Source organism: Macaca nemestrina, chromosome 6, assembly GCF_043159975.1.
Source record: "Macaca nemestrina isolate mMacNem1 chromosome 6, mMacNem.hap1, whole genome shotgun sequence".
NCBI classification, from domain to species: domain Eukaryota; kingdom Metazoa; phylum Chordata; class Mammalia; order Primates; family Cercopithecidae; genus Macaca; species Macaca nemestrina.
Genome location: NC_092130.1, coordinates 143,733,782 through 143,759,585, shown reverse-complemented (window position 1 = coordinate 143,759,585; position 25,804 = coordinate 143,733,782). Strand labels below are relative to the sequence as shown.

Genomic DNA, 25,804 nt, shown 5'->3' with positions numbered 1-25,804 from the left:
ATTTAAATGAGACAAAGATCATTTCATATGAACCTGACATGTTTTCAGAAAAAAAAAAAAGATACATGTATTTTCTGGTACATTATGGAAAATATTCTACAAGGGTCCAATGTTTTCATTTTGTTGTTGTTTTTTTTTTTTTTTTTTTTTTTTTTTGAGAGGGAGTCTCGCTCTGTCGCCCAGGCTGGAGTGCAGTGGCGCGATCTCGGCTCACTGCAAGCTCCGCCTCCCGGGTTCACGCCATTCTCCTGCCTCAGCCTCCTGAGTAGCTGGGACTACAGGCGCCCACAACCGCGCCCGGCTAATTTTTTGTATTTTTAGTAGAGACGGGGTTTCACCGTGGTCTTGATCTCCTGACCTTGTGATCCACCCGCCTCGGCCTCCCAAAGTGCTGGGATTACAGGCTTGAGCCACCGCGCCCGGCCCAATGTTTTCTTTAAAGATGTCTTTTTGTGATTACCACAGGAACTTCTAACCTGACAGAGGAAAAACAAATAATTGACAGGATAATTTCTTTACATTATAATTTCTAATCATATGTTATTAGAAGTAAACAGCAATAAATCAGAAGATAAAAAGTTTCTTACCATATTATCCTTCACTTAAAATTATATAATAGTTTTTTCAGAATTGTCAGGACAACTTACCTGGGTTTCCATCATTGGCTTTTGGAAAGGGAAAGTATCATGGTTGACACACCATAAAATATCATTATCCTCATTTTCTGAGGCTGCCATCAATAGAATACCTAAAAGTTTAATATATAAAATATTATTACATCATGTCAAATAATATGCATCCTCAATAACCTTAATAACTATTGTTAGGTTGGTGCAAAAGTAATTGCGGTTTGGCAATTAAAATTATAAAACCGGGCTGGGCATGGTGGCTCATGCCTGTAATCCCAGCACTTTTGGAGGATGAGGTGGGCGGATCACGAGGTCAGGAGTCCGAGACTAGCCTGACCAGCATGGTAAAACCCTGTCTCTACTAAAATTCAAAAATTAGCTGAGTGTGGCAGCGGGCCTCTGTAATCCCAGCTATTTGGGAGGCTGAGGCAGGAGAATGGTGTGAACCCAGGAGGTAGAGGTTGCAATAAGCTGAGATTGTGCCACTGCACTCCAGCCTGGGTGACAGAGCAAGACTCCGTCTCAAAAAAAAATTTTTTTTTACAAAACCACAAGTACTTTTATGCCAACTTAAAATTAGCACATATAGATATACACACACAACATCAATCTTTGTAAAGAAACAAGTTACAAAATAAAATAATTCCATGAAAGACTATATAATTATTTTTAGGGTAGACTCCTTAAGTGTTCTCAATTTTAAACTGTATTTCTCTCAGGTAAACATATTTTTTTTTCACATTTTAGCATTTCTGAACTTAGGGTATATCTTGCAGTCAATGGGCTTATCAATTTAATTATTAATTTTATAAAAATATATTTAGTATATAAAAAATGCTGTGACTGACAATTCACAATGTAATAGAAGCTAATATTCAACGAAATACAGTTTATATACTGGTTAATTCAAACACACCATGAATAAAAATGATGAAGGTGCCAGAGGAATGGCAGAGATAAGTGTACTATAGAAGCAATCATCTGGGCCAGGTGCTGTGGCTTATGCCTGTAATCCCAGCAGTTTAGGAGGCTGAGGCAGGCTAATCACTTGAGCCCATGAGTTGGAGACCAGCCTGGGCAATAAAGTAAGACCTTATTTCAACAAAAACTGAGGCAGGAGGATTGCTTGAGCCGGGGAGGTAGAGGTTGTAATGAGGCATGACTGCACACTGCACTCCCACTTGGGTGACAGTAGACACTGTCTCAAAAAAAAAAAAAAAAAAAGCAATTATCTCAACAAAACTCACCAACACAGTGGCTTCACACCTATAATCCTAGCACTTTGGGAGGCAGAGGTGGCAGGATTGCTTGAGCCCAGGAGTTAAAGACCAGCCTGGGAAACATGGTGAAATACCATCTCCACAAAAAATACAAAAATTAGCCAGGAGTGGTGGCACACGCCTGTAGTCCCAACTACTCAGGAGGTTGAGCAAGGAGGATCACCTGAGCCCGGAAGGTTGAAGCTATGGTGACCCAAGATCCTGCCACTGCATTCCAGCCTGGGTAAAAGAGTGAGAACCTTCCTCCCCACCCCCAAATGACTTGGAAAAATATTCCGTATTCATGGATTTGAAGACTAAATATAGTTAAGATGGCAACATGCCCCAAACTGATACACCGATTTAGCTATCACAATCCAATCTCACTTTTTTTTTTTTTGAGATGGACTCTTGCTCTGTCCCCCAGGCTAGAGTGGATCTTGGCTCACTGTAACCTTCACCTCCATAGTTCGAGCAAGTCTCTTGCCTCAGCCCACAAGTAGCTGTGACTACAGGCATGACCCCCGACACCCAGCTAATTTTTGTATTTTTAGTAGAGACGGGGTTTCGCCATGTTGGCCAGGCTGGTCTCCAACTGACCTCAAGTGATCTACCTGCCTTTGCCTCCCAAAGTGTTGGGATTACAGGCATGAGCCACTGTACCCGGCCCCACCTCACTTTTTTTGCAGAAATTAACAAGGTGATTCTAAAATTCATATGAAAATTCAAGAGACTGAGAATAGCCAAAATCATCTTTAAAAAAAAAAATCAGGCCAGGTGCACAGTGGCTCATGCCTGTAATCCCAGCACTTTAGGAGGCTGATGCAGACAGATCACTTGAGCTCAGGAGTTTGAGACCAGCCTAGGCAACATGGCAAAAGCCTGTCTCTACAAAAAATATAAAACTTAGCCAGGTGTGGTGGCACACGCCTGTAGCTTCTCTCAGCTACTCAGGAGGCTGAAGTGAGAGGACGGCATGAGCATGGGAAGCAGAGGTTGCAGTGAGCAGAGATTGTGCTACTGCACTCCAGCCTGGGCAACAGAGCCAGACCATCTCAAAAAAAAAAAAAAAAAAAGATCAAAGTTGGAATAGTCACACTTGCCAATTTCAAAACTTATTACAAAGCAACAGTAATCAAGACTGTACTACTGACATAAAGATGGATAATATAGACCAATAGAATAGAACTGAGAATCCAGAACCCATACATTAACGGGTAATTCACGTGAGAAAGTAAGATGAAGACAATTCAATGGGGAAATAATAGTCTTCAACAAATGGTGCTCAGACAGCTAGATATCCACATGCAGACGGATGAAGTCAGATTCCTACCTCATACAACGTATAAAAATTATCACAAAACAGATCAAAAACCTAAATGTAGGAGTGAAAACTATACTTTCAATTTCAACTTTTGAATTTCACTACAATTTCAAATTTTATTTTAGATTCAGCAGGTACATGTGCAGATTTGTTACTTGCGTATATTGCGTGGTGCTAAGGTTTAGGGTACAACTGATTCCATCACTCAGGTACTAAGCATAAGACCCAACGGTCAGTTTTTCAACCCTTGCTCCCCTACTTCCCCAACCCTTCTAGTAGTCCCCAGTTTCTACTGTTGTCATAGGTATTTTCAAATGCCTCAAAACGCCATATAATTTTAACAATTTTAAGAATCTCATCTTAAATCTGATAGTATTTCAGAACTTACCTTTACTATAAAGTGCTCTATGTACTTTTGAAGGCTTTTCTACGGTTGAAGATGCTGAGAATCCAGGAGGTAAGCGGACGTGAATCAGCGTCAGTGTATTAGGCCGTGCTAATGGCTGTCTGAATGGACAAGTGCTGAAATATAACCTTACACCTGAAGATGGGGTAAAATTATGCATCAGTAATAGAAAATAAGGACCTGAGGTAAATGTGTTATTGAAGCAATTACATATAGCAATGCAAAACTCTGCTAAAACCATACATAACTTTCTGGACTAATTTTTTTTTGGGGGATGGAGTCTAGCAGGCTGGAGTGCAGAGGCGCCATCTCGGCTTACTGCAGCCTCCGCCTCCCGGATTCAAGCAATTCTCCTGCCTCAGCCTCCTAGGTAGCTGGGACTACAGGCATGTGCCACCACACCCATCTAATTATTTTTATTTTTATTTTATTTTTGAGACAGAGTCTTGCTCTGTCGCCCAGGATGGAGTGTAGTGGCGTGATCTCAGCTCACTGTAAGCTCCGCCTCCTGGGTTCACGCCATTCTCCTGCCTCAGCCTCCCGAGTAGCTGGGACTACAGGTGCCCGCCACCACATCGGCTAATTTTTTGTATTTTTAGTAGAGACAGGGTTTCACCATGTTAGCCAGGATGGTCTCGATCTCCTGACCTCAGAATCTACCTGCCTTGGCCTCCCAAAGTGCTGGGATTACAGGTGTGAGCCACTGCGCCCAGCCCCCTGACTAATCTTAAATTACCATATAGACTATCAGCTGAAATATATATCTAAGAAAATGTCACTCAAAATTGAGAGGTGAATCAATACATTTCATTAGAAAGAACTTGCAAAGACAAACCAAGAAATCTTGTGTTCCAGTTCAGGCTTTGTTACAAAATGTGAGCCACTGTGCCATTTAGGCTTGGCTTTTGTTTTGCTTTTTTACTGGTTTTTTGAGACAGGGTCTTGCTCTATTGCCCAGGATGAAGTATAGTAGCATAATCTCAGCTCACTGCAGCTTCAAACTCCTGGGCTCACGCGATCTTCCCGCCACAGCCTCCCAAGGAGCTGTACTACAAGGCCGTGCCACTACACCTAGCTAATTTCTGTATTTTTAGTAGAGACGGGGTTACAGGGTTTCACTATGTTGCTCAGGTTAGTCTTGAACTCCTGGGCTCAGGCAATCTGCCCACCTTGACCTCCCAAAGTGCTAGGATTACAAGTGTGAGCCACCATACCTGGCCTAGGCTTGGTTTTATATCTATAAAATGAAGAAACAGAAAAGTCTCCCAGTTTTCAAAATCCTTTATTTTACAAATTATTTATATGGCTTTAAAGCAGATATGGAAGTAAAAATATATTTCTAATCATAAATTTCCAAATCTAAGAATTTTCAGAAGCTGTAACAGTAACACAGATATGTAAATAAAACAACATACCTGCATGTGTGACAGCCAATAACTGGCAGTCCAGTGATTCAGAATTTTCAATCACTGCTATTTGGACAATTGGTTTAAAAACAGAACGATCGATGGTCCTAAAAGAAAGGAGAAAACAAAGTGTATTTTTAAAATGTGTCTGCTAAATTATAAGAAACATTTCCTATCAGAATGTTTACATATTTCCATATTTTCTTTTTTTTTTTTTGAGATGGAGTCTTACTCTGTCACCCAGGCTGAAGTACAGTGGTAGGATCTCGGCTCACTGCAATCTCCGCCTCCCAGGTTCAAGGAATTCTCCTGCCTCAGTCTCCTGAGTAGCTGGGATTACAGGCTTGTGCCAGCATGCCCAGCTAATTTTTGTATTGTTTTGTAGTAGAGACGGGATTTCATCATGTTGGCCAGGCTGGTCTCGAACTCCTGACCTCGTGTGAGTGTGATCCGCCTGCCTTGGCCTCCCAAAGTGCTGGGATTACAGGCGTGAGCCACTGTGCCCGACCACATGTTTCCACATTTTCTAAATATGCTAACTAATTTAAGACTAGCTTTTTAGGAAAGTAATACAAGAACAGCAAGAACTGGAAAAACTCTTGAATGTGTACTTTTTACACTTATATTGTTAAGAGTAACCCTATTTTCAAACAAAGATCACAAAAAACGACTAAAACCATCGGGTGAATGGTTGGTGGGGAGCAGTATTCTCAGAGTGTCAAAGTATCATTACTACTAATTAAAAAGGGAGAAAGCGCGGGTGCAGTGACTCACACCTGTAATTCCAGCATTTTGGGAAGCCGAGGTGGGCGGATCACCTGAGGTCAAGAGTTCAAGACCGGCCTGGTCAACATGGTGAACCCCCGTCTCTACTCAAAATACAAAAAAATAAGGCAGGTGTAGCGCATGCTTGTAATCCCAGCTATTCAGGAGGCTGAGGCAGGAGAATCACTTGAACCCAAGGTGGAGGTTGAAATGAGCTGAGATCATGCCACTGCAGTCCAGCCTGGGCAACAAGCCCAGACTATCTCAAGGAAAAAAAAAAAAAAAAAAAGGGAGGAAATGAAACTTTATAATGTAGACATTTAGTTAACAGCACCTCAAAGAAGTTTTCAACAGTGAGAAAACTGCTATTATGTGTCTCCTGATATAATGTAGTAAGACATTTCACACTGCCTATGTGAATTCATTACAATGTGAATTGCCATTTCACATGGTAGTAAGACATTTCTCAGCACTTGGAGAGGCTGAGGAAGTCAGACCACTTGAGGCCAGGAGTTCGAGACCAGCCTGGTCAACATCTTTACTAAAAAATATATAAAAATTAGCCAGGAATAGTGGCGCATGCCTAGAGTCCCAGCTACTTGGGTGGCTGAGGCACGAGAATCACTTGAACTCGGATGCAGAGGTTGCAGTGAGCCAAGATAGCACCATGGCACTCCAGGCTGGGTGACAGAGCAAACCTCTGTATCAAAAGAAAAAAAAAGAAAAAATATAAATACATATACATATACAAATATATATAAACATCGTATATAAAATGTATGTATATAAAATGTATTACTGAGAATCTAATTACAAAAAACGATAAATTCAGAAAATTGTATAATTCTCCTGCCCCTCCCTTCCAAATGTCAATATTCCAAAAAAAGAAAGGTGGTCACGGGCCTGTTTTATATTAAAGAGCCCAATCCAACCAATCCAATTCATAAATTCTGATTGTAATTTGAGAAAAATGGAAAGAAAAACAACTATAAAAGATTTTGAATCCGGTTGTGGTGGCTCACACCTATAATCCGTGAGCCACGGATTGCCGCTTTGGGAAGCTGAAGTGGGTGGATCATATCAGGTCAGGAGTTCAAGACCAGCCTGGCCAACATGGTGAAACCCCGTCTCTACTAAAAATACAAAAATTACTCAGGTGTGGTGGCTCGTGCCTGTAGTCCCAGGTACTCGGGAGGGCGAGGCAGGAGAATTGCTTGAACCCAGGAGGTGGAGGTTGCAGTGAGCTGACATCGTGCCACGACATTCCAGCCTGGGCGGCAGAGCAAGACTCCACCTCAAAAAAAAAAAAAAAAGATTTTGGGGGCATGGTGGCTCACACCTGTAATCCCAGCACTGTGATAGGCTGAGGCAGGCACGTTGCTTGAGCCCAGGAGTTCGAGACCAGCCGGGGCAACATGGTGAGATTCCCCTCTCTACAAAAAATACAAAAATTAGCCAAGTGGAAGTAGGCATGCCTATGGTCCCAGCTACTTGGGAGGCTAAAGTTGGAGGATCACCTGAGCCTAGGGAGGTCAAGGCTGCAGTTAGCCATGATTGCACCACTGCACTCAATCCTGGGCAGCAGAGTTTTTTTGTTTTTTATTTGAGATGGAGCCTCGCTCTGTGGCCCGGGCTGGAGTGCAGTGGCCGGATCTTGGCTCACTGCAAGCTCCGCCTCCCGGGTTCACGCCATTCTCCTGCCTCAGCCTCCCGAGTAGCTGGGACTACAGGCGCCCGCCACCACGCCCGGCTAATTTTTTTTTTGTATTTTTTAGTAGAGACGGGGTTTCACCGTGTTAGCCAGGATGGTCTCGATCTCCTGACCTCGTGATCCGCCCGTCTCGGCCTCCCAAACTGCTGGGATTACAGGCTTGAGCCACCGCGACAGGCCAGCAGCAGAGTTTAAAGAAAAAAAAAAGGAAAAAAAGATTTTGGGGACTACTGGGCAATTTTAATATGGATTAAGTATACCATTATTATGTAAGAGACTAAAGGCATGTCAGTGGCTCATGCCTGTAATCCCAGCACTTTGAGAGGCTGACACTCGCAGATTGCTTGACCTCAGGGATTCAAGACCAGCCTGGGCAACAATGGTGAAACCCCATCTATACCAAAAATACAAAAAATCTGTCAGGCGTGGTGGCGCACGTCTGTGGTCCCAGCTACTTAAGAGGCTGAGATGTGAGGATGGCTTGAGCCTGGGAGGAAGAGGAGGCTGCAGTAAGCCAAGATCACACCACTGCACTCCAGCCTGGGTATCAGAGTGAGACTCCATTTCCAAAAAAAAAGAGTCATAATGTCTACAACGTACTTTCAAATGGCTCATAAGACAGACAGGCAGGGCAGGGTGCAGTGGCTGTAATCCCAGCACTTCGGGAGGCTGAGGCGAGTGGATCACGAGGTCAGGAGATCAAGACTATCCTGGCTAACACGGTGAAACCCCATCTCTACTAAAACTACAAAAAACTAGCCGGGTGTGGTGGCGGGCACCTGTAGTCCCAGCTACTTGGGAGGCTGAGGCAGGAGAATGGCGTGAACTGGAGGGGTGGAGCTTGCAGTGAGCTGAGATCCCGCCATGCACCACTGCACTCCAGCCTGGGCGACAGAGCGAGACTCTTCTCTTTCTCAAAAAAAAAAAAAAAAAAGACAGGCAACAAAGAGGCAAAATGTTAACAATTGAGATAGAGTGTATTAGTTTTGCTGGATGCAGTGGCTCACGCCTGTAATCACAACACTTTGGGAGGCCGAAGTGGGGAATCACGAGGTCAGGAGTTCCAGACCAGCATGGCCAGCATGGTGAAACCCTGTCTCTACTGAAAATACAAAAAATTAGCCAGGCATGGTGGTGTATGCCTACAGTCCCAGTTGCTTGGGAGGGTGAGGCAGGAGCACTGCTTGAACCTAGCAGGCAGAGGTTGCAGTGAGCTGAGACTGAACCAATGCACTGCAACCTGGGTGACGTGACAGAGCGAGATTCCGTCTCAAAAAAAAAAAAAGTTATTTGTTTTGCCACATTGTTCTTTTAATTTTTTTTTTTTTTTTTTTGTGGATTTGAAAAACATTCCAGAAAAAAGTTAGAGGGAAAACAGTGTTTTCAATTGTCTGCCTTCAGAATTTTTTCTTGTCACTGAAGAATAAAACAAAACAAAGGCCGGGCGCGGTGGCTCAAGCCTGTAATCCCAGCACTTTGGGAGGCAGAGACGGGTGGATCACGAGGTCAGGAGATCGAGACCATCCTGGCTAACACGGTGAAACCCCGTCTCTACTAAAAAATACAAAAAACTAGCCGGGTGAGGTGGCGGGCGCCTGTAGTCCCAGCTACTCGGGAGCCTGAGGCAGGAGAATGACGTGAACCTGGGAGGCGGAGCTTGCAGTGAGTTGAGATCTGGCCACTGCACTCCAGCCTGGGCAACAGAGCGAGACTCCGTCTCAAAAAAAAAAAAAACCACAAAAATTTAGCCTGAGTAAGGTAGCAAGACCCCAGGTCTACTAAAAATAAAATTAGGTGGGCATGGTGGTGCACGCCTATAGTCATAGCTACTTAGGAAGCTCAGGCATGAGGATCACGTTAGCCTAGGAAACTGAGGTTACAGCAGACTACGACTGCGTCACTGCACTCCAGTCTGGGCAACAGAGTGAAACCTTGCCTGAAAAAAACAAAAAGTTGATTTATTTCACTTCGATTGTAGCAATAACCTAGGCACAATGACAACAAAAGTTGAAAATTTGAGGCCTTAGTTACAAAAATAGTGTTTGCAGGTGGGGCGCAGTGGCTCATGCCTGTAATCTCAGCACTTTGGGAGGCCGAGGCGGGTGGATCACCTGAGGTCGGGAGTTCAAGACCAGCCTGACCAACATGGAGAAACCCCGTCTCTACTAAAAATACAAAATTAGCCGCTACTCAGGAGGCAGAGGTTGCAGTGAGGCGAGATTGCACCATTGCACTCTAGCCTGGGCAACAAGAGCGAAACTCATCTCAAAAAAAAAAAAAAAGCTCTTGCCTGTAATCTCCACACTTTGGGAGGCGTGGTGGGTGGATTACCTGAGGTCAGGAGTTAGAGACCAGCCTGGCCAACATGGCGAAACCCAATCTCTAATAAAAACAGAAAAATTAGGCTGGGCGCGGTGGCTCACGCCTGTAATCCCAGCACTTTGGGAGGGCGAGGAGGGTAGATCACGAGGTCAGGAGATCGAGACCAGCCTGGCCAACATGGCGAAACCCTGCTTCTACTAAAAATACAAAATTAGCTGGGCTTGGTGGTGCATGTCTGTAATCCCAGCTACGCGGGAGGCTGAGGCTGGAAAATCGCTTGAAAGCACAAGGCAGAAGTTGCGGTGAGCCAAGATAGCGCCACTGCACTCCAGCCTGGGCAACAAGAGTGAAACTCTGTCTCAAAAAATATATACATATAAAAATTAGCCAGGCGTGGTGGCAAGGACCTGTAATCCCAGCTACTAGGGAGGCTATGGCAGGAGAATCAGTTGAACCCAGGAGGTGGAGGTTGCAGTGAGCCAAGATTGTGCCACTGCACTCCAGCCTGGGTGACAGAGTGAGATCCTGTCTCAAAAAAATAAATAAATAAAATAAAAGAGTCTCTAACAGTTCCATTCAAAACATAAGAGTGTCATCTCTTCAACATTCCTTATCTTTTAGAGACATTTTGGTTAGGGAATAATATGCTTTTAGAATGCTACACACAAATAGTATAATTATGCCTGCTTAATGCTTAATAATAAATTACATGTTACCTAGCAATGTTACCAGCAGCAGAGACAATGGCATTCTGTGACACGGAGGCAACTCTGCTCATTCCTTGTCCGTCTTGTCCCAAATCATACACCTGTGAATACAAATCATTCTCACTTAAACATGATTACATACTATACACATATTAATAAACTTTTCCTTTTAAGGGATCCTTTAATATTGGTATTTAAAACAAACATGAAAACATTCAGATTTGAAATTTCATAGAAAGGGGCCCCTTCTGAGAAGTGAGTTGGGCTTTTTTTTTTTGAGATGAAGTCTTGCTCTGCTGCCCAGGCCGGAGAGCAAAGGCGCAATCTCAGCTCACTGCAACCTCCACCTCCCAGGTTCAAGCGATTCTCCTGTCTCAGCCTCCCAAGTAGCTGGGATTAAAGGGGCATGCCACCACACCCGGCTAATTTTTGTATTGTTAGTAGAGGCGGGGTTTCATCATGTTGGCCAGACTGATCTCAAACTCCTGACCTCAGGTGATCCGCCCACCTTGGCCTCCCAAAGTGCTGGGATTACAGGCGTGAGCCACCATGCCTGGGAGGCTTTTTTTTTTTTTTTTTTTTTTTAATTATACAGTTCATAGGAAAAGTTTAAGAGGCAGGAACTGTCGGCCTTAAAAATAAGGATTTATATTACTCTTAATGGTATAATATTAATACTAACCTGTATTACTCCTTTCTCAGATCGTGTGTATAAAATATTTCTAGAATTATCAATTGCAATTTGAAGAATAGGATCTAAAAGTAAGACAAAAAAAAAAAAAAGAGAAAAAAGCAAAGCCAAGGATTAACAAAGCAAATACATTAGCCACTTACAACAAACTGTTGAATCAGAACTTTGTATTCAGGGGCTTTCTACTCCCTTGCTTTGAAGTTAAATCCAAGGATGTTTGCACAAGATTCAGTCCAAAAAGCATTTTAGTCAGACAACACATGAAAAAAACATATGCTAAATACTGTGACTGGGTTACGAGCATAGAAAATAAGTTATTTTGTCCTCTAAATGAATTTTAAGCCAAATCGAAAACAAGTTCTAAGTTATTTCTTCATTCAATAATATTTAATGAATGTTTACTACATGCTAGAAATACGTAGAATAATTATACCTGGTCCTTTATGTTAAGAAACTTCCAGTTTGGCCTAACTGATTGTGTGAAAGAAAATAATTTAAAAATTTAGTCATATTAATATTTGGGCATACTGATCTTATGTTGCCAAAGCATTTTAAAAATTATTTCACCTGTTTGAATCTCTCAGTTCATTAAAAGCTAAGATATATTATTTTTATATTGGAAATTTGTTCTAGACCAAGCAATGTATTCGCTGTCTGAATGTCTGTCTCTCTCACACACACACAGATATTTTGGTTTAAGTATGTACAGCTGTTTTAGACACAAGTTCTTTGATGCTACATTTATAGGAAATAAGTAAACTTGAGAATAAAATCCACACTTTCTCTGTTATAATCTCTTCTTACCCTTTAAAAGACCTTATGAATATATACCAAATGCTACTTAACATAATGAATTGTTTCAATTAAGAATGATAATTTCTGAAGAAAATGTTGAGGGAACAATATGTTAGAAATTAGTTTTACTTGCCAAATTTATTGTTTTCTACTTACCATCTTCTGAGAATGTGAATTGTAGCAAAGAAGGAACAAGGAAAGAAAGTGAGCTCTTTGAGTGGTTTATTTTCCTACATCTTTGGCTAAACCACCCTGCTTCAGCCTTAAAGAAAAAAATAGAAAGAAGACTTATAAAAGTATGTAACTCCCTTACAATAACTACTGTATATCCATATTTATAAAAACCTTCAAATCTTCATGAAATATCAGTTATAATCACTAATACCAGTTACAATAAACAAAACGAGACACATTATTCAAAATTAACTACGGAGTTTAGTCCATAATTTAAAATATCAACCAAATACTGACAAGGAAAGAATTTCAAGACATACTGTTAAATAAAAAGCCACTTATGGGCTGCGTACAGTGGCTCACACCTATAAATCCTAGCACTTTGGGAGGCCAAGGCACAAGGATCATTTGAGGTCAGGAGTTCAAGATCAGTCTAGCCAATATGATGAAACCCTGCCTCTACTAAAAACACAAAAATTAGCTGGATGTGGTGGTGGTGCACGCCTGTAATCCCAGCTATCAGGAGGCTGAGGCAGGAGAACTGCTTGAACCCAGGGGATGGAGGTTGCGGTGAGCCAAGATTGAGCCACTGCATTCCAGCCTCGGTGATAGACCTGGGTGACAGAGTAGACTCCATCACATTAAAAAAAAGGAAAAGAAAAAGAAAGCAATTATGAATTAAATCAATAATCCAAGTGAAAACATATATTTGCAAAAGTACATTAGGTATTTGTGTATGCGTATACACTCCCAAACATATGTGCATAGATATCTATAGAGACACATACAGTGATGTCTGCTTTATGTTCCACAAGGACATACATAGAATTAATAATGACTTTTACCTCTAAGGAGAGGACTGAGTTTTGTAGGCATGGTGTAGTCATGGGGACTACAGCTTCACCTGGATGCTTGAATATTTGTCATAAAAATATATTAATGTCCTTACATAACTAGAAAACAAAATAAAAGCTTACTTTTCCCTACTTCATCAAGAGAGAGAAAAAAAAAACGTTTACGAATATCAGACTTACCTGGTAGGCTACTTCATATAAACAGCCATCCTTTCCAGCCAAGAAAATTCTGCCATTATCAGTGGAAGTTATTGTTAAAAGGTAAGTATTATCAGTAGGAAGAGAATATAAAGGATCTGGAAGCAACTGCATTCCACCAGACATACTATCATTAAGAACTCCAGAACCTATTTATTTTAAGAAAGAATACATAAATCAGTTTATTAGCTACTCTACAGTTTTTAAAAATCTTTGCATTATTGTCAGAATCGATGTTTACTCAATTCTTATTGACAACACAGTCAACAGCTTCTATAATATACATTTTAAAATTACTAAGTCTGATACAATTTGATAATTCAAGTGAAACAGAACCTTCTGTGTGTGTGTGTGTGTGTGTGTGTGTGTGTATGTGTGTGTCTGTCTGTGTGTTTATTATATAGTAAAACAATAAACAAGAAACTAACCCAGCCGGTGCCGTGGCTCATGCCTGTAATCCCAGCACTTTGGGAGGCCGAGGTGCGTGGATCACCTGAGGTCGGCAGTTTGCAACCAGCCTGACCAACATGAAGACACCGTCTCTACTAAAAATACTAAATTAGGTTGGACGCAGTGGCTCACGCCTGTAATCCCAGCACACTGGGAGGCCAAAGCAGGCAGATCACGAGGTCAGGAGTTTGAGAACAGCCTGGCCAACACAGTAAAACCCTGTCTCTACTAAAACTACAAAATAATTAGCTGGGTGTGGTAGCAGGCGCCTGTAATCCCAGCTACTTGGGAGGCTGAGGCAGGAGAATCGCTTGAATCTGGGAGGCGGAGGTTGCACTAAGCCAAGATTGCACCACTACACTCTAGCCCAGTGTGAGACTCTGTATCAAAAACAAACAAAATTAGCTGGGTGTGGTGGTGCATGCCTGTAATCCCAGCAACTCAGAAGACTGAGGCAGGAGAATCACTTGAACCCAGGAGGCAGAGGATGTGGTGAGCTGAGATCACACCATTGCACTGCAGCCTGGGCAACAACAGCGAAAATCTGTCTCAAAAAACAAAACAAAACAAAACAAAACAAAACAAAAAAACTAACCCAACATTTACTTATGGAAAAGAGCCTGAAGATTTGGCACCAATAATCATTAATTTGAGTCAATGGAATTCAACATTTCACCCAGATTAGCTTTTAATTGTAATATCAATTGGCCAAAATATTATTTTAAAAAACATAACATGTGGGTTGCCATACCTGTTTGCAAATTAGCATAGCTCAGTCCAAGAATTACTATGTCTACAGGGGTCGCTAAAACCAGGAGGTGTCGTACATGAGGTTGAAAGATGCCTAAGATAAAGTAGACAAAGAGCAGGAAAACTTTCAGCATTTAAGCACTAACAGAGTAAGCTTTTATTACCATTAAAATGAGCTACTAATTAAATATTACTATGTACGATCATTTAAATAAGTAAATTTTGGATGTCATCAAGGTAATGAAGAGGAAAAAAAGTGAACAGCAGTGGAAAAGAACCACCTTAGAAAACAATCACTTCAGTATTTAATGCTGTTTAAAAAGTGTTATATTACAAAATAGTTTAAATGTATTAAAATACAAAGATGTATATTTGTATATCCGTGTTCATAGCAGCATTTTTCACAATAACTAAAAGGTGAAAACAAAATCCAAGTGTCCATTGATTGATGGATTTTAAAGAATGACATATATATACACACACACACACACATACACAATGGAATACTACTGAACTTTAAAAAGTAAGAAAGTTGGCCGAGCACGGTGGCTCACGCCTGTAATTCCAGCAGTTTGGGAGGCTGAGGCAGGCAGATCACCTGAGGTCAGGAGTTCGAGACCAGCCTGGCCAACATGGTGAAACCCCATCTCTACTAAAAACAAAAAATTAGCCAAGTGTGGTGGCACGTGCCTGTAGTCCCAGCTACTTGAGAGGCTGAGGCAGGAGAATTGCTTGAACCCGGGAGGCAGGGGTTACAGTGAGCCGAGATCATGCCACTGCAACCCAGCCTAGGCGACAGAGTGAGAGTCCATCTCCAAAAAAAAAAAAAAAAAAAAAGGAAGAAAGTTCTGATGCATGCTATAACACAGATGAACCTTGAGGACATAGGTTAAATCAAATAGGCCAGTCACAAAATGACAAATATAGTACCATATGATTCCATTTATATCAAGAAACCTAGAATAGTCAAATTCTTACAGACAAAAAGTGGAACGGTTACTACCAACTGCTGAGGGAAGGAGGAACAGGAGTTTTTAGTTAATAGGCACAGTTTCCGTTTTATAAGATACATAGAGTTCTAGATACGGATGGTGGTAAAGGTCACACAATAACGTGATTGGACTTAATACCACTGAAGTGTTGGCTGAAAAACAGTTAGGATGGCAAAGTTTGTATTATGTGTATTTTACCATGATTAAAATATATATTATAGGTTTCATTTTGAAATGTAAATAAAACCTAGAAAATTTTAGAAAATAAAACTTAGACCTATAGTTATCTACAAAAGAAAAGATTACAACCTTGATAACAGTATAGAGCAATATTTACACACTTATGCATCTCTTTTAGATTCTATGTAAAGGAAATACATTTGCTTTGCCTTTTTTTTTTTTTTTTTTTTGAGACAGAGTTTCGCTCTTGTTGCCTAGGCTGGAGTGCAGTGGCTCAATCTCGGCTCACTGCAACCTCCGCGTCACGGGTTCAAACGATTCTCCTGCCTCAGCCTCCTGAGTAGCTGGGATTACAGGCATGTGGCACCACACCTCGCTTATTTTGTACTTTTAGTAGAGACAGGGTTTCACCATGTGGTCAGGCTTCTCTTGAACTCCCGACATCAGGTGATCTGCCCCCCTCAGCCTCCCAAAGTGCTGGGATTACAGGAGTGAACGACCATGCCCGGCCTCTTTTTTTCCTTTTTTTTTTTTTTTTTTTTTGAGACAGGGTCTTGCTCTGCTGCCCAGGCTGGAGTGCAGTGACACAATGAAGGCTTACTGCAGCCTTGTCCTCCTACACTCAAGCGATCCTCCCGCTTCAGCCTCATGAATAGCTGGGACTACAGGCATGCACTACCACGCCCGGCTAATGTTTCTGTTTTTTGTAGAGACAGGGTATCACCATGTTGCCCAGGCTGGTCTTGAAGTCTCAGACTCAAGTGATCTGCTCGCCTCAGCCTCACAAAGTGCTGGGATTACAGGTGTGAGCCACCACACCTGGCCTGAAAATATATTTTCAATGCAAGTAAATAAATAGTGCATAAAACGTCAGTTTGGGTAGGGCATGGGGGCTCACGCCTGTAATCTTAGCACTTTGAGAGGCAGAGATGGGCAGATCACTTGAGGTCAGGAGTTTGAGACCAGCCTGACCAACATGGTGAAACCCTGTATCTACTAAAAACACAAAAATTAGCCAGGCGTGCTTGGTGGGTGCCTGTAATCCCAGCTACTCAGGAGGCTGAGGCAGAAGAATTGCTTGAATCCAGGAGGCTGGGGTTGCGGTGAGCCAAGATGGTGCCATTGCACTCCAGGCTGGGCAACAGAGGAGATGCCATCTCAAAAAAAAAAAAAAAAAAAAAAGTCTGTTTTTACTTCACTGAATATCTATAATTGCAAAATGGACATAATCTTAAAAAATTTTACTTAGGCCTTGAAAAAAGTGATTTTTGTCTATTATTTCCTCCTATAAAAAGGTACATTTGGCTGCGCAGTGGCTCACACCTGTAATCGCAGGACTCTGAGAGGCCAAAGTGGGTGGATCGCTTGAGGCCAGGTGTTTCAGACCAGCCTGGCCAACATGGCCAAACCACATGCAACTAAAAATACAAAAATGAGCCGGGAATGGTGGCGCATGCCTGTAATTTCAGCTACTCAGGAGCCTTAGGCAGGAGAATCACTTAAACCCAGGAGGCAGAAGTTGCAGTGAGCACTGAGGTGGCTCCCCTGTACTCTAGCCTGGGTGACAGAGTGAGACTCTGTTACAAAACAAACAAGCAAACGCACTCGGGAGGCTGAGGCAGTAGAACTGCTTGAACCCGGGAGATGGAGGTTGCAGTGAGCCAAGATTGCACTACTACACTCCAGCCTACTCGATGGAGCGAGATTCCATCTCAATAAAAAAAAAAAAAAGGTGTGTTGTTGTTCAGGTCTATACCATTTGGAGTTTACATATACAAACACAATCTCTTCCTTATAGCTTTATTTCTTACCAGCTTTTGGTTTCACAAGCCCCACAGCAAGAATAGTCTCACTAAGTCCATCAAAATAGGCAAGGTCTCCTCTGTGAACAAATGAAGAAAAACATGTTACATGTATAAAGCAAACAGGCCAGATGTGGTGGCTCACGTCTTTAATCCCAGTACTTTGGGAATCTGAGGCAAGAGGATTGCCTGAGCCCAGAAGTTCAAGATCAGCCTGGGCAACACAGTGAGACTCTGTCTCTACAAAAAAGAAACAAAAAATTAGCCAGGCATGGCAGTGTGAGGCCACTGAGGTGGGAGGATCTCATAGGCCTGTGAGGCTGAGGCTGCAGTGAGTAGTGATCATGCCACTGCACTCCAGCCTCGCTGACAAAGTGAGAGCCTGTCTCAAAAAAGAAAAGAAAAGAAAAACAGAAAACAAAGTGTTATCTTACAGTGCTCTTTATTATTATTATTACTATTATTTTTGAGACAAGGTCCAGCTCTGTCACCAAGGCTGAAGTGAAGTGGCACCATCTTGGCTCACTGCAATCTCCACTTCACACCTGGCTAATTTTTGTATTTTCTGTAGACAAGGTTTGGCCATATTGCCCAGGCTGGTGTTGAACTCCTGAATTCTCTTTATTAGTGAAATAAATTTAGACACAGAATATAATGAAAAGACTGGCCAGGCATGATGGCTCACACTTGTAATCCCAGCACTTTGGGAAGCCGGGGTGGGCATATCACAAGGTCAGGAGATTAAGACCATCCTGGTCAACATGGTGAAACCCCATCTCTACTAAAATACAAAAAAAATTAGCCGGCCATGGTGGCGCATGCTTGTATTCCCAGCTACTCAGGAGGCTGAGGCAGGGGAGTCGCTTGAACCAGAGAGGCGGAGGTTGCAGTCAGCTGAGATCTTGCCACTGCACTCCAGCCTGGGCAACAGAGTGAGACTCAGTCTCCAAAAAAAGCCAGTGAAGACCAGGAGCGGTGGCTCACGCTTGCAATCCCAGCACTTTGGGAGGCTGAGGTGGGCAGATCACCTGAGGTCAGAAATTCAAGACCAGCCTGGCCAACCCAGTGAAACTCTGTCTCTACTAAAAATACAAAAATTAGCCAGGTGTGGTGGTGCATGCCTATAATCCCAGCTACTCGGGAGGGTGAGGCAGAAGAATCACTTGAACCCAGGAGGTCGAGGCTGCAGTGAGCTGAGATCATGCCACTGCACTCCAGCCTTGGCAACGGAGATCCTGTCTCCAAAGAGGAAAAAAAAAGGGGGTCCAGGCACAGTGGCTCACACCTGTAATCCCAGCACCTTAAGACTCTGTCCACCAAAAAAAAAAAAAAAAAAAAAGGGAGACAGAGACAGAAAGTGGAAAAACAAAAAACAGAATGGAGCATCCAAAATGAGGTATGTAACAAAAGTACAGCTGAAATCTCAGAAGAGAATGTATCAGAATATTTCAAGATAATAGCTGGGCCACGTGCAGTGGCTCATTCCTAAAATCCCAGCACTTTGGGAGGCCAAAGAGGGCAAAACACTGGAGGTCAGGAGTTCAAGACCAGCCCTGGTCAATATAGTGAAACACCATCTCTAATAACAATACAAAAATTAGCCAGGTGTGGTGGCCCGCACCTGTAGTCCCAGCTACTCCAGAGGCTGAGGCAAGAAGTATTTGAACTCAGGAGGCGAAGGTTGCAGTGAACCAAGACAGTCCACTGCACTCCAGCCTGGGTGACAGGGCGAGACTCCATCTTGGAAAAAAAAAAAAAAAAAGGCAACGGCTGAACAGAAAGTAAAAGAGAAAGAGAGAAAAATAAGGATAATAGCTGAAAAAAATTCTAAAAATAGTAGAAGACATCAAACTAAAGATCTAAGAAGCTCACATGAAGCAGAAAAAATACCACGAAAAAAATATGATCCAGACTTTCAAGAAAGCTTCTAGTCACCCTGAAAAGGCCATCCACACAGGAACAAAATAGCCAAATGGCAACTTATGTGGACTAGGATTCCCCATCCTCCTACATCATGCCATCCCACAGGGCCCTTTGATAATTGGCACAGCCTCTTGAAACTATGATCCAATGCTGAGATAGCTGGGGGTTAGAGAACAATGAAATAACCAAGATTACATTTTTATCATCCAGATGGAATTAGGATTTATAATAGAAAGCCAATTGAATATTTAAGTATAAATTTTACAAAATTGAATTTATGGACCTATTACTTGTGCCTTCATTTTTTTAAATAAGTTCATTCTTCAAATAATTTTTCTTTAAATGAACACACACTGCTATGGATCAAATATGTGTCCTCCTAAAATGCAGGTTAAATCCTAACTCTTAATGTGACAGTATTTGTAGGTGGGACCTTTGAAAGGTTATTAGGTCATGAGGGTATACCTCATGAATGGGATTAGTGCCCTTATAAAAGAGGACCCAAAGAACTCCCCTACCCCTCTGCCATGAGAGGACAGAGTGAAAAGATAGCCGTCTATGAACACGGAAGTGGGCTTTCACCAGACCTTGATCTTGGACTTCCAGCTTCCAGAACCATGAGAAATAAATTTCTGCTGATCATAGACTATGGTATTCTGTTTTAGCAGCTCAGACTAAGACACACAGTAAGGTAGGACTGTTTGTTCCATGAGGGCAGAACCACATTCATCTCATTCAGTACTGTTCCTACCACAACAAGAGTGTCAGATACATAAGATCAATATGTATGTGTTAAATAAACACGTTGGATGTTAATGGAAATGTAAAAAATTTCATTAAAGTGAAAACATGTTTTTTTTTTTGAGATGGAGTTTTTGCTCTTATTGCCCAGGCTGGAGTGCAATGGCACAATCTCAGCTCACCATAACCTCTGCCTCCCAGGTTCAAGTGATTCTCCTGCCTCAGCCTCTCGAGTAGCTGCGATTATAGGCATGTGCCACCATGCCCAGCTAATTTTGTGTTTTTAGTAGAGATGGGGTTTCTCCATGTTGGTCAGGCTGGTCTTGAACTCCCGACCACAGGTGATCCGCCCGCCTTGACCTCCTAAAGTGCTGGGATTACAGGCGTGAGCCACCACGCACAGCCGAAAACATGTTTTAAAGAAAATAATTATTCTCACATGTATCTGTTCTGTAATATTTTTGCATTGACTTCTCTTGAAAAGATACATACCTAAACAAAAAGGTTTTATTATTTAGCATAAAAATGAATATGTTGGCTGGGGGCGGTGGCTCACATCTGTAATCCCAGCATTTTGGGAGGCTGAGGCAGGCGGATCACGAGGTCAGGAGATCGAGACCATCCTTGCTAACACGGTGAAACACCATCTCTACTAAAAATACAAAAAATTAGCCGGGTGTGGTGGTGGGCACCTGTAGTCCCAGCTACTCGGGAGGCTGAGGCAGGAGAATGGCGTGAACCCAGGAGGCGAAGCTTGCAGTGAGTGGAGATCACGCCACTGCAGTCCAGCCTGGCTGGGCGACAGAGCAAGACTACGTCTCAAAAAAAAAAAAAAAAAAAAAATGTTATGGTAACATAACAAAGTGGGGAACATTCAGGGTACATGAAAAATAATCACAACCACACATCACTGCTATTACAACTATTACATTTCAACAAGAAAAATTGCTATCAAACTTCTAATAGAAAAAAAATTGTTTCATTTAAGCTATAGGTATTAAGCTGTCATTTAGCTTCAATTTTGTTTCAATAATACAGTGTTTTGGGCCAGGCGCGGTGGCTCAAGCCTGTAATCCCAGCACTTTGGGAGGCCGAGACGGGCGGATCACGAGGTCAGGAGTTCGAGACCATCCTGGCTAACACGGTGAAACCCCGTCTCTACTAAAAAATACAAAAAACTAGCCGGGCGAGGTGGCGGGCGCCTGTAGTCCCGGCTACTCGGGAGGCTGAGGTAGGAGAATGGCGTAAAAACCCGGGAGGCAGAGCTTGCAGTGAGCTGAGATCCGGCCACTGCACTCCAGCCTGGGCGACACAGCGAGACTCCGTCTCAAAAAAAAAAAAAAAAAAATACAGTGTTTTGTTGCTGTTTTTGAGATGGAGTCTCGCTCTGTCGCCCAGGCTGGAGTGCAGTGGCACTATCTCAGCTCACTGCAACCTCCGAGGTCTCCCCGGTTCAAGCAATTCTCCTGCCTCAGCCTCCCTAGTGGCTGGGACTACAGGCATGTGCCACCACACTCAGCTAACTTTTGTATTTTTAGTAGAGACAGGGTTTCTCCATGTTGGCCAGGCTGGTCTCGGACCCCTGACCTCAGGTGATCCACCCGCCTCGGCCTCCCAAAGTGCTGGGATTACAGGCATGAGTTACCATGCCTGGTCGATACAGTGTTTTTTTTAATGCACATGTGTTCCTAGAAAGATCATTAATTACTTAAGAGCAAAAGTAACACCTTAATTATATGGGCTTTCCTATGTTTATCCCACACCTCATCTAAGGATAATATAATGGACAACTGGAAGTAAAACAAAATCTATCTCTAAAAAGTCAACAGGGAGATCACCAGACCAATATGCTATATTTAAGCAAAAGTACCTCAGGCTTTCACTCAGAATCATTTCTATACATGTAATTTACACACAGGTCAAATTCACAAAATGACAACAAAATAAATAAATATCAGATGCCTACTCCATAGAAATGTGAGGAAAACAGAAATCTTTAAAAATGTCCAATCATCTCTCAACGAATTGCCAACATCTATTTTTACTACAGGCTAAAAGCTTGGGACCTGGGCTCCTGCTACTCAAGAATGCCACCTACACCAGCAGCAGCAGCTGGCAGTTTGTTACAAATGCAGACTCTGGAGCCTCACTCAGGACTACTAAAACAGAATGCACATTTGAACATCCCCAGATGATGGATACTGAGAAGCATACTGAGAAGCACTGACCCAAAGGCTAGATGAATGAAAGATAAACCAAGCAGCTTCTAATGAGAACACTAGCTACAGTAAAGTTTATATAAATTCCAATCACCCTTAAAGCAAACCAGCCTTAAATACATACCCATCCTCATAGTTCCACATGAATATATCACTGTCAATTGTGAGCCAAGCTCTGCTGATAGGAGGGAACACACCCATCATGCAATTACACTGCATATCTGAGGCAGTGTGGATGTAAGGCAGACAGAGTTGAATCTTATTTTTCTTTAACTTGTTTCAATAGCTTTTGACTTAATATTTATGTAAAAAATCACTATGTGTCCACTCTTTAATACAACAAAGAACCCATATACTTAAACATATTTTAAATAAAACCCTTAAATGAATTGATATACAACACATTAATTAAACATAGAACAAGAATTATAACAATGAAAAATACCAATTTTAACATTTTTAAAATAAATACAAAGTAATAGGATACGTCCAAACTGCTCAACAAGTTCAGGTGGCAGAGGAACTCTTCGGATGGAACTGATCTCTGGAAGGTTGGGTACGGACAGCAAACCAGGTCCTTGTAAAGGATAATCCATATCTGACATGCCAGAAACAGTGGGATTATCTACAAAAAGAAAATGAAGCATTTATAATAAAATACTGTTAATCAACTGGGCATACAAAAGGACTGAGTGCCACAAAAAAATTTCGTGTGCTGGTTCCAAAGGTACAGAGAGAATATACTAGTTTTGACCCGACACAAAGTAGGCCTGAAATATTCCATTGTTAAGGTAGGAACAGTTACCGGTTTCAGGCCTGAAGGGAAAGTTGTATCTCACAAAAACTTGCTCTATAACAAAGGAATGTTTAAATTTGATAATTTAGTGTTATTTTAAAATAAAAGTGGCTGGGCGCAGTGGCTCAAGCCTGTAATCCTGGCACTTTGGGAGGCTGAGGCAGGAGGATCACGAGGTCAGGAGTTCAAGACTACCCTGGCCAACATGGTGAAACCCCGTCTCTACTAAAGACACAAAAAATTAGCCAGTGTGGTGGTGTGCGCCTGTAATTCCAGCTACTTGGGAGGCTGAGGCAGGAGAATTGCTTGAACCTGGGAAGCGGAAGTTGCAGTGAACCGAGATTGGGCCATTGCATTCCAGCCTGACTGACAGGGCAAGACTATCTCAAAAATCATAATAAATAAATAAATGAATAAAATGAAAGCATGTAATTGTATTGTTTGTAACACAAAAGATACATGCTTGAGAGGATGGATACCCCATTTTCCATTACGTAATTATTTCACATTGCATGCCCGTATCAAAACATCTCATGCACCACATAAATATATACACCGCCGGGCGCGGTGGTTCACGCCTGTAATTTCAGCACTTTGGGAGGCAGAGGCAGGCCGATCACGAGGTCAGGAGTTCAAGACCAGCCTGGCCAACATGGTGAAACCCCATCTCCACTAAAAATACAAAAATATTAGCCAGGCACAGTAGCAGGCGCCTGTAATCCCAGCTACTTGGGAGGCTAAGGCAGGAGAACTGCTTAAACCTGGGGGGCAGAAGCTGCAGTGAGCCAAGATCATGCCATTGCACTCCAGCCTGGGTGACAGAGCAAGACTCCGTCTTGGGAAAAAAAATACATATATATGTATACACACACACACCTACCATGTACCCACGAAAATTAAAAATAAAAAAATTTAAAAATAATAATTTAGTGTTTTTCTCTCATTTTGCTAATCTGAAATGGGAAAATATAAAACTGCTTTGGGGCTCAAAGGTAAAATGACTGTGAGCAAACAAAATAATGACTGGGGGAAAATACTGCCTTTACCAGCTAAACATTTACAGATTAAAATAACCCATGACGGCTGGGCGCGGTGGCTCACGCCTGTAATCCCTGCACTTTGGGAGGCCAAGGCGGGCGGATCACGAGGTCAGTAGATCGAGACCATCCTGGCTAACACGGTGAAACCCCGTCTCTACTAAAATACAAAAAATTAGCCGGGCGAGGTGGCGGGCGCCTGTAGTCCCAGCTACTCCGGAGGCTGAGGCAGGAGAATGGCGCGAACCCGGGAGGCGGAGCTTGCAGTGAGCCGAGATGGTGCCACTGCACTCCAGCCTCGGCGACAGTGAAGACTCCGCCTCAAAAAAAAAAAAAAAAAAATAACCCATGACTTTTCCCTTTAGATTTCTCCCCCAGACCACTAAGACAAATACAAATAACACCCCACAAGCAGTATCTTATTGGGGGGAAAAAAAGAAAGACTGCTCTATAAAGTGTTCTCATCAGGCAACCTTTCTCTTGCTCTAAGACTCAATCACTAAGGACAGGAGTGGGCTGGTCTACTCAGCCTATCCCTGCTCCCAGACAAGGTGTTATTTAGACTTGACTGATGACCTAATTATCTCAGGCACTTTTTCAGGTTCTATAGAGTAGAAAGATGTTAAGGAAAACTGACATATAAAACAATCTTCAAGTGTATTATGGAAATTTTAAAAATATACACAAGAAAAATACAATCAATACCTATGTACGGATTATCCAACTTAATAACCAGTAATACCCCCAATCATGTTTCATTTTTATCATTGTTCACTCCTTCCCCAATGCATTCTTTTTTTATTTTTATTTTTTGAGACGGAGTCTCGCTCTGACGCCACGCTAGAGTGCAGCGCTGCGATCTCGGCTCACTGCAACCTCCGACTCCCTGGTTCAAGGGATTCTCCTGCCTCAGCCTCCCGAGTAGCTGAGATTACAGGCATGCACCACCACACCCAGCTAATTTTTGTAGTTTTAGTACAGACAAGGTTTCACCACGTTGGCCAGGATGGTCTTAATCTCTTGACCTCGTGATCCGCCCGCCTCAGCCTCCCAAAGGGCTGGGATTACAGACATGAGGACCGCACCCGGCTGAATTTCTCTCTTTTTTTTTTGAGACAGAGTTTCACTCTGTTGCCTAGGCTGGAATGCAGTGGTGAAATCACAGCTCAAGGCACCCTCAGCCTCTTGGGCTCAAGCAATCCTCCACCACAGCCTCGTGAGTAGCTGGGACTAGAGTGTCATGACACCATGCTTAGCTTTTTTGTTGTTGTTTTTTGGGTTTTTTGTTGAGATGGACTCTCGCTGTGTCGCCCAGGCTCCAGCGCAATGGTGGCTCACTGCAACCTCTGCCTCCCAGGTTCAAGCAATTCTCCTGCTTCAGCCTCCCAAGAAGCTGGGACTACATGAGCATGCCACCACACTTGGCTAATTTTTGTGTTTTTAGTAGAGGCAGGATTTTGCCATGATGGCCAGGCTAGTCTTGAACTCCTGACCTCAAGTGATCCACCCACCTCCGCGTCCCAAATTGCTGGGATTATAGGCGTAAACCACTGCACCCAGCCAAACAGCATTTTTCTTTTTTCCTTTTTTTTTTTTTTGAGAAGTCTTGCTCTGTCACCCAGGCTGGAATGCAGTGGCGCGATATCAGCTCACTGCAAGCTCTGCCTCCCGGG

At 42.6% G+C, this 25,804-nt stretch overlaps 1 protein-coding gene across 3 annotated transcripts in view; it reads right to left on the bottom strand.

Moving 5' to 3' along the window:
* Window positions 1-25,804, bottom strand: part of LOC105473090 (nucleoporin 155) — a 77,544-nt gene that overhangs the window by 47,223 nt on the left and 4,517 nt on the right. For 2 of the 3 annotated variants that reach the window (XM_011726719.3, XM_011726720.2), the window contains exons 2-12: window positions 22,786-22,923; window positions 22,423-22,519; window positions 17,425-17,495; window positions 14,443-14,535; window positions 13,224-13,390; window positions 12,172-12,277; window positions 11,212-11,285; window positions 10,539-10,630; window positions 5,034-5,131; window positions 3,601-3,753; window positions 648-748 (exon numbers count right to left, since the gene is read on the bottom strand). In XM_011726719.3, the coding sequence (XP_011725021.3) occupies window positions 648-748; window positions 3,601-3,753; window positions 5,034-5,131; window positions 10,539-10,630; window positions 11,212-11,285; window positions 12,172-12,277; window positions 13,224-13,390; window positions 14,443-14,535; window positions 17,425-17,495; window positions 22,423-22,519; window positions 22,786-22,923 (1,190 nt within the window). Of the gene's footprint in view, window positions 1-647; window positions 749-3,600; window positions 3,754-5,033; window positions 5,132-10,538; window positions 10,631-11,211; window positions 11,286-12,171; window positions 12,278-13,223; window positions 13,391-14,442; window positions 14,536-17,424; window positions 17,496-19,036; window positions 19,171-22,422; window positions 22,520-22,785; window positions 22,924-25,804 lie in introns of those variants that run through there. The other variant, XM_071098999.1, reaches the window with a different exon arrangement.